Source organism: Cebus imitator, unplaced genomic scaffold, assembly GCF_001604975.1.
Source record: "Cebus imitator isolate Cc_AM_T3 unplaced genomic scaffold, Cebus_imitator-1.0 Scaffold184, whole genome shotgun sequence".
Taxonomy (NCBI): Eukaryota; Metazoa; Chordata; class Mammalia; order Primates; family Cebidae; genus Cebus; species Cebus imitator.
Genome location: NW_016107499.1, coordinates 1,013,450 through 1,022,951, shown reverse-complemented (window position 1 = coordinate 1,022,951; position 9,502 = coordinate 1,013,450). Strand labels below are relative to the sequence as shown.

The 9,502-nt window shown below is 37.4% G+C and overlaps 1 protein-coding gene and 1 long non-coding RNA gene across 2 annotated transcripts in view; one reads left to right on the top strand and one right to left on the bottom strand.

The window, feature by feature from the left end:
* Positions 1-9,502, bottom strand: part of LOC119473785 — a 91,956-nt gene that overhangs the window by 30,697 nt on the left and 51,757 nt on the right. The window lies entirely within an intron of this gene.
* Positions 1,487-2,023, top strand: LOC108316216 (60S ribosomal protein L23a-like). The gene has a single exon (XM_037744775.1). The coding sequence runs from the start codon at positions 1,504-1,506 to the stop codon at positions 1,972-1,974; it is 471 nt and encodes a 156-aa protein (XP_037600703.1). The 5' UTR covers positions 1,487-1,503; the 3' UTR covers positions 1,975-2,023.

The window sequence follows — 9,502 nt, the reverse complement described above, 5'->3', positions numbered from 1 at the left end:
TTTTTTTTTGTATTTTTAGTAGAAACTAAGTTTCACCAATTAGCCAGGCTAGTCTTGAACTCCTGACCTCAGGTGAGTCATCAGCCTCAACCTCCAAAAGTGCTGGGATTACAGGTGTGAGCCACCACACCGGGCCATGCTTAATGTTAATTTTAAGAAAGTGAGCCTTAAGTATTAGTTATGTGTAATTTTAGCAACACAATGGCTACCGTGATACAAAGAACAATACATGAAATAAATAAATTTGGTGAATCAACTAATGAAACTACAAAACAGATTTGGAGTACTGAGTTGGTAGAATAAATTATAGGATGAAAAGTCAATTTCTAGAAAAGATTATATTTATTATTTCAACATATGTGTCAGGAACTTTCTCAATCACTTTACATGCAATATCTCAATCCCATACCACCTCAACCTAATGTGGCTGATGCTATTATTACCTCCCTTTACAACTGAGAAAACGAATACCTAAAACCTAGAAGACTAAGTGAAGCAGTCCTTCACAACTGCTTATCCTGAAAACACACGTGAAAAATAATCTTAATCCGAAAAAGGCTGGGCAATAATCACATCTTAGATTTGCCCCAATCCTTACCTAAAAAATATCTCATTTTTTGTTCATCATATTGTCAAACCAAGGAATCTACACATGATTTCCACAATTTGGTAAAGCTATTTCTTCTGAAAGTGGCTAAATCAAATTGTTACTTGGTAGAAAGAAATACGGTAGAAATGATACCACTTGACACATGGCACCACACTGCCTAATACTCCCCAAATCATATTTATTCTGGTATCAAAACTAGTCATAAAAAAATTGATTCTCAATTTATTTTCTTCCAGCATGCACTTAGACAAGCATGCTTACATCCTTCTTCCTAGGCTTACAGAATTACAGGTGTTCTCACATCACTTTAAAAAATGTATTTATTATTGACAGAAACTATATATATTTATGATGTACAGCATGGTGTTTTAATATATGTATACATTGTGGAATGGCTAAATCAATCTAATTAACATATTCATTACCTCATATACTTATCTTTTGGTGAGAACACTAAAGATCTACTTGAGTATATAGTACATTGTTATTAACTACGGGTATTCTGTTGTACAACAGATATGCTGAACTTTTATCTGTTCACTTTATTAATTAAAAGATGTCAAAAGTTTGAATTAGTCAAAAAAATTTTCTAAGTACATCTTTAAATGAAACAAAATTGAAGTATTTTTAGCTAAGGTAAGCATCTGCAATATTTGATAACATACCTGATTCTTTGTCTGTGAGGAAAAAGGTAAAACCACCCAACATTAAGAATCATAGCTTGCAATATTTGTATATATTGTGAGAAAATCTCAGTTAACATTATTTATATATGCCTTGCTTACTTCTCTGAATGTCATCAGCTTTGTTAAAAGCAAGAATTTGTATTATTTAGCATCAGGGATTTTTTTTTAATAAAACGGGAGCAAGGCTTCGCAGACCCTTTTCACAAGATGGCGCCGAAAGCAAAGAAGGAAGCTCCGGCCCCTCCTAAAGCCGAAGCCAAAGCGAAGGCTTTAAAGGCCAAGAAGGCAGTGTTGAAAGGTGTCCACAGCCACAAAAAAAAGAAGATCCGCACGTCACCCACCTTCCGGCGGCCCAAGACACTGCGACTCCGGAGGCAGCCCAAATATCCTCGGAAGAGCGCCCCCAGGAGAAACAAACTGGACCACTATGCTATCATCAAGTTTCCGCTGACCACTGAGTCTGCCATGAAGAAGATAGAAGACAATAACACACTTGTGTTCATTGTGGATGTTAAAGCCAACAAGCACCAGATCAAACAGGCTGTGAAGAAGCTCTATGACATTGATGTGGCCAAGGTCAACACCCTGATTCGGCCTGATGGAGAGAAGAAGGCATATGTTCGACTGGCTCCTGATTACGATGCTTTGCATGTTGCCAACAAAATTGGGATCATCTAAACTGAGTCCAGCTGGCTAATTCTAAATATATGTATATCTTTTCACCATAAAAAAATAAATAAATAAATAAAACGGGAGCAAAATATGATGTTTTTAATCTATGTGTAGGTATTTCCTAGATTTCCAGAGTAAAAGTCTCAAGAAGTTTGATTGAACTTAAAGTAGATGGTTTATCTTTTATTTTGAGAAGAAGCGAAAAATATCCTCAGAACAATTTGACTAGAAGGGGTTCTTCTTTGACAAAGATTAATTGGAAGATTGTTTACTTGGAGCAATGAGTTTTAAAATGTGGTGTGCTGCAGAATTATCTGGAAGGTTTGTTAAAGGTTTGACTAGTGGGTTAAAAGGTTTGACTAGTGGGTTCCACCCCCAGGGTTTCTGTTTCAGTAGATTTGTGGTAAGACCTAAGAATTAGCATTCTGATATCCACTGACTTAGGCAATATTTTGATTACAAGAATGATTTATTCTTTAAGACACTGCATTCAGGATTGTAGATGGTGCTGATATGAATTCTTTTGACTAGAATGCTACTCTAGAAGGGGAGATTAGATAAACTACTTGATCCTTCCAATGTGATAAAAATACTTATATACACCAGATTTGAAGATGATATAGCATTATTTGTTTTTTTGTTAGACAAAGAATTGCAGACAATTGAAATTCCTGTCCATTTTTCTAAATGTTTCATTAAAATCAAAATGTGGATTTACCATAGAATAGAGGCCGAAATTTCAGAGATGTTGACAAAAATTAGGAAGTTTTATTCATTAAAGATATGCTATGCATACTGATATTCAACTCTTTTTTCAGGATCAATAAATACAATCTCATTATAATAATTTTGAGCAAATTAAATTATAATTTTTGTTTAATTTGACCCACAGGGATTTTCTTGTCATCAACTGGTTATTAATTTTTCATTTAAATATAAGATAAAGAGACGAATATTTGGTTAAATCATTGTATATGTATTTTAATAATCTATTTTTAGCTAATATAGACTTCAACCATACATTGTCATATGCACTTTATTATTCCAATACTAACTCCAAGCTATTTAATTCTCTGATTGGTGGTCAGTTCAGAATCTACTTTTGAATCTTTTCCTTTTGCCTCATGTAATTTTCAAAAGATCCTCAGGGATTTGTGGTATCCAGTTCCTATGTGCCAGACAGATACAGAACTGCTGGTTATTCCCTTCTGACCCTCATTCTTCAGGAGCCATCAAGTCATCACTTAAGACTGTTGATACATAGCTGGAAGCTTAACACTACTGAGATGACTCATTGGTGTCCAATTTGCAGCATGGACTGTACTGTTTCTTCATAGAGGCGGATTCTACTTCTCAACGTTAAGACTGACACGTTTATTATCCTGAGGCTGTTGCCTTTGGCCCTCACTGATTTTAGTGCACATGTTCTCAAGATAGGAGAAGGCTACAAAAGTACTGGGCATGAATATTTCTAACAAGTTTCCTCTCAGGATACTGAATTCCTTTCTGCTCTTCGAAAGAATAAAGGAAATTTACTAGTGCCTAAAATCATAAATTATCTAATTTTTGTTTCCTCTTGTGAAATAAACAACTTACATCTGCCCCCTTAGTGAAGGCAGAATGACTATCCTCAGAGATTCCTATACAACCATTCTGGCTTTTTATAGGAGGTTACCTTTGCTTATTCAAAGGTGATTATTTTCCTGGCTCATTATTATTTGGCACTTCATGCATAAAGAAAATAAATACGGCCGGGTGCGGTGGCTCAAGCTGTAATCCCAGCACTTTGGGAGGCTGAGGCGGGTGGATCACAAGGTCAAGAGATCGAGACCATCCTGGTCAACATGGTGAAACCCCGTCTCTACTAAAAATACAAAAAATTAGCTGGGCATGGTGGTGTGCGCCTGTAATCCCAGCTACTCAGGAGGCTGAGGCAGGAGAATTGCCTGAACCCAGGAGGAGGAGGTTGCGGTGAGCCGAGATCACGCCATTGCACTCCAGCCTGGGTAACATGAGTGAAACTCTGTCTCAAAAAAAAATAAATAAATAAATACGAGAAAACAAATTATGTATCTGTTAAACAAATGCAAAAAAACAAATTTAAAGTTCATTTGTAATTGCAGATGTTCATGTTTTTTTTAAAAAGGAAAAGTGTTCATATACAATCATCCTCAGGTTTTCAATGAGATCCATAAACTAAAACAAGTTTATATCCAATGGCTGGGATGTGCGAAATGTGAGGGGTCAGGACATGTATTAGAAATTTTTGAAAAGGGAGTCAGCACAGAGTTGCAGGTAAAGAACAGGAGAAACTGATATCATGAAAGCTAAAAAACAAGAGAGTTTAAGGCTGAAGAATCCAGTTAGATGAAGAACACTGCAGTAGCTGCTACTGGAGCATTTCCAGTGTTGCTATTAAGGTTGTCACCTCAGTGTGAGTTACCTCAGGCAATGTTGTCAATGAATACAGCCTCCAGGGAGAACCTCCAGACTGCAGCAGTGGAGGAGGATGACAATTAAAAGGAAGCAGTGGGAGGTGCAGAAATTCTCCCTGGCTCCCCATGACAAATAAATAATTGAGAACCAGCCTAACCATTCAGGGACGTTTATCTAGCCTGATTCTGCCTTGTCACTTCTGTACATCCTCATTTATCATGTGCTGCTACCGCACCATACCAGTGCCTCTCAAATTATTTGTGGTTAAAAGGAGGGCAGGAGGTTCTCTCCAAATCCATCATGGACTAATACTTTTATAAAAAGCCATTAAAATAAATTAGCAGAAAAATGAAATTTAAAAACTACATATAAACTGCAAACATCATTTTTTATTTTTGCTTTTTTTTTTAAATTGTAATTTAGGTTCTGGGGTACATGTGCAGATCATGCAGGATTGTTGCATAAATACATACATGGTAAGGTGGTTTGCTGCCTTCATCCTCCCATCACCTATATCCGGTATGTCTCCCCTCATTATCCCTCCCCACTCTCCCCACTCCCCGTACCTCCTCTAGCCCCCCTACTGACCGCAGTGTGTGATGTTCCCCTCCCTGTGTCCACGTGTTCTAATTGTTCAATATCTGTCTATGAGTGAGAAATGGTGGTGTTTGATTTTCTGTTCTTGTGTCGGTTTGCTGAGAATGATGGTTTCCAGATTCATCCATGTCCCTATGAAGGACACAAGCTCATCATTTTTTATGGCTACATAATATTCCGTGGTATACGTGTGCCATATTTTCTTTATCCAGTCTATGGATGATGGACATTTGGGTTGCTTCCAGGTCTTTGCTATTGTAAGCAGTGCCGTAATGAACATACCTGTGCATGTGTCTTTACAATAGAAAAATTTATAATTCTTTGGGTATGTACCCAGTAATGGAATTGCTGGGTCAAATGGAATTTCTATTTCTAGGTCCTTGAGGAATTGCTGCACTGTTTTCCACAATGGTTGAACAAATTTATACTCCCACTAACAGTGTAAAAGTGTTCCTATTTCTCCGCATCCTCTCCAGAATCTGTTGTCTCCAGATTTTTTAATGATTGCCATCCTAACTGGCGTGAGATGGTATCTCAATGTAGTTTTGATTCGCATTTCTCTGATGACCAGTGATGATCAGTATTTTTTGATATGTTTGTTGGCCTCATGGATATCTTCTTTCGAAAAGTGTCTGTTCATATCCTTCATCCACTTTTGAATGGGCTTGTTTTTTTCTTGTAAATCTGTTTTAGTTCTTTGTAGATTCTGGATATTAGCCCTTTGTCAGATGGGTAGACTGCAAATATTTTTTCCCATTCTGTTGGTTGCCAGTTCACCTTAATGATTGTTTCCTTTGCTGTACAGAAGCTCTGGAGTTTAATTAGGTCCCATTTGTCTATTATGGCTTTTGTTGCCATTGCTTTTTGTGTTTTAGTCATGAACTCTTTGCCTATGCCTATGTTGTGAATGGTTTTGCCTAGGTTGTCATCTTCCAGGGTTTTATGGTGTTAGTTCTTATGTTTAGATCTTTAATCCATCTATAATTAATTTTAGTGTAAGGCGTCAGGAAGGGGTCCAGTTTCTGCTTTCTGTACACGGCTAGCCAGTTTTCCCAACATCATTTATTAAACAGGGAATCCTTTCCCCATTGCTTGCTTTACTCAGGTTTGTCAAAGATCAGATGATTGTCAATGTGTGGTGTTGGTTCTGAGGCCTCTGTTCTGTTCCATTGGTCTATGTCTCTGTTTTGGTACCAGTACCATGCTGTTTTGATTACTGTGGACTTGCAGTATAGTTTGAAGTCAGGCAGTGTGATGCCTCCCACTTTGTTCTTTTTGCTTAGGATTGTTTCGCTATGCAGGCTCTCTTTTGGTTCCATATGAAGTTTAAGATGGTTTTTTCCAGTTCTGTGAAGAAAGTCAATGGTAGCTTGATGGGGATGGTGTAGAATCTAGAAATTACTTTGGCAGTATGGCGATTTTCATGATGTTGACTCTTCCCAACCATGAGCATGGGATTATTTCCATCCGTTTGTGTCCTCTCTTATTTCACTGAACAATGGTTTGTAGTTCTCCTTGATGGCGTCGTTTACATCCCTTGTTACTTGTATTCCTAGGCATTTTATTCTCCTTGTAGCAATTGTGAATGGGAGTTCACTTTTGATTTGGCTTTCTGTTTGTCTGTTATTGGTGTATAGAAATACTTGTGATTTCTGCACATTGATTTTGTATCCTGAGAGTTTGCTGAAGTTGCTTATCAGTTTCAGGAGATTTTGGGCTGAGGCGATGGGGTCTTCTAAATATACAGGCATGTCGTCTGCAAATAGAGACAATTTGACTTCCTCCTTTCCTATTTGAATACTCTTTATTTCTTTCTCTTGCCTGATTGCCCTGGCTATAACTTACAATACTATATTGAATAGGAATGGTGAGAGAGGGCATCTTTGACTTGTGCAAGATTTCAAAGGGGGTGCTTCCAGTTTTTGCCCTTTCAGTATGATATTGGCTGTTGGTTTGTAATAAATAGCTTTTATTATTTTGTGATACGTACCATCAATACGTAGTTTATTGAGAGTTTTTAGCATAAAGCGCTGTTGAATTTTGTCAAAGGCCTTTTCTGCATCTATTGAAATGATCATGTGGCTTTTGTCTCTGGTTCTGTTTAGCTGATGGATTACATTTATAGACTTGCATATGTTGAACATGCCTTGCATCCCTGGGATGAAGCCTACTTGATCATGATGAATAAGCTTTTTGATTTGCTGTTGCATTCTGTTTGCCAGTATATTATTGAATATTTTTGTGTCAATGTTCATCATGGATATTGGCCTGATGAAGTTTTCTTTTTTAGCTGCGTCTCTGCCCGGTTTTGGTATTAGGATGACGTTGGTCTCATAAAATGAGTTGGGGAGGATTCCCTCCTTTTGTATTGTTTGGAATAGTTTGAGAAGGAATGGTACCAGCTCCTCTTTGTAAGTCTGGTAAAATTCGGCTATAAATCCATCCAGACCTGGGCTTTTCTTAGTTGGTAGGCTATTAATTGCTGCCTCAACTTCAGCCCTTGTTATTGGTCTATTCAGGGATTCAGCTTCCTCCTGGTTTAGTCTTGGGAGAGTGCAAGTATCCAGGAATTTATCCATTTCTTCCATATTTTCCGGTTTGTGTTCATAGAGTTGTCTGTAGTAATCTCTGATGGTAGTTTGTATTTCTGTGGAATTGGTGTTGATATCCCCTTTATCATTTTTTATTGCATGTATTTGATTCTCCTCTCTTTTCTTCTTTATTAGTCTGGCTAGTGGTCTATTTTGTTGATTTTTCAAAAAACCAGCTCCTAGATTTGTTGATTTTTTGAAGGGTTTTTTGCATCTCTATCTCCTTCAGTTCTGCTCTGATCTTGTTATTTCTTGTCTTCTGCTAGCTTTTGAGTTTTTTTTTTTTTGATCTTGCTCCTCTAACTCTTCCAATTTTGATGATACGGTGTTGATTTTAGTCCTTTCCTTGCTCCTCATGTGGGCATTTATTGTTATGAATTTCCCTCTAGACACTGCTTTGAATGTGTCCCAGAGAATCTGGTATGTTGTATCTTTGTTCTCGTTGGTTTCAAAGAATATCTTTATTTCTGCCTTCATTTCATTATTGATCCAGTATACATTCAGGAGCCAGTTGTTCATTTTCCATGAAGGTGTTCAGCTTGAGTTAGTTTCTTAGTTCGGCTTTGAGTTCTAATTTGATTGCCCTGTGGTCTGAGAGACTGTTTGCTATGTTTCCGCTTTTTTGAATTTGTTGAGGAGTGATTTACCTCCAATTATGTTGTCGATTTTAGAGTAAGTGTGATGTGGTACTGAGAAGAATGTATACTCTGTGGATTTGGGGTTAACAGTTCTGTAAATGTCTATTAAGTTTGCTTTGTCCATCTGTATTCAAGTCCTGGATTTCCTTATTGATTTTCTGTCTCATTGATTTGTCTAATATTGACAGTGGAATTTTAAAGTCTCCCATTATTATTGTGTGAGAGTCTAAGTCTCTTTGTAGGCCATTAAGGACTTGCCTTATGTATCTAGCTGTTTCTGTATTGGGTGCGTATATATTTAGGACTGTTAGCTCTTCTTGTTGTATTGATCCTTTTACCATTATGTAATGGCTTTCTTTGTCTCCTTTGATTTTTGTTGGTTTAAAGTCCATTTTATCAGAGACTAGGATTGCCACCCCCACTTTTTTTTACTCTCCATTTGCTTGGTAAATCTTCTTCCATCCCTTTATTTTGAGTTTATGTGTGTCTTCGCACGTGAGATGGGTCTCCTGAATACAGCACACTGATGGTTTTTGGCTTTTTCTCCAATTTGCCAGTCTTTGTCTTTTGGTTTGGGTATTTAGTCAATTTACATTTAATGTTAATATTGTTATGTGTGAATTTGATCCTGCCATTTAATTACTAGTTGGTTGTTTTGCCCTTTGGTTGGTGTAATTTCTTCATTGTATCGTTGGTCTTTAAAATTTGGTTCTTTTTTGCAGTGGCTGGTAGTGGTTTTTCCTTTCTGTTTAGTGCTTCCTTCAGGAGCTCTTGCAGGGCAAGTCTGGTAGTGACAAAATCCCTCAGCAATTGCTTGTCCATAAAGGATTTCATTTCTTTTTCACTTATGAAGCTTAGTTTGTCTAGATATGAAATTCTAGGTTGAAAGTTCTTTTCTTTAAGGATGTTGAATATTAGCCTACACTATCTTCTGGCTTGTAGGGTTTCTGGCAAGAGATCCGCTGTGAGTCTGATGTGCTTTTCTTTGTGGGTGACCCGGCCTTTCTCTCTGGCTGCCTTTAGTATTTTTTCCTTCATTTCAACCCTGGTGAACCTGATGATTATGTGCTTTGGGGTTGCTTTTCTAGAGGAGTATCATTGTGGTGTTCTCTGTATTTCCTGTATTTGAATGTTGGCCTGGCTTGCTAGGTTGTGGAAGTTCCCCTTGATAATATCCTAAAGAGTGTTTTCCAGCTTGGATTCATTCTCCCCATCATCTTCCAGTACACCGATCAGTCACAGATTAGGTCTTATCATGTAATCTCAAATTTC

Excerpts from the sequence above, each read along its gene's own strand:
- LOC108316216 (XM_037744775.1), top strand. The coding sequence starts at position 1,504 with ATGGCGCCGAAAGCAAAGAAGGAAGCTCCGGCCCCTCCTAAAGCCGAA.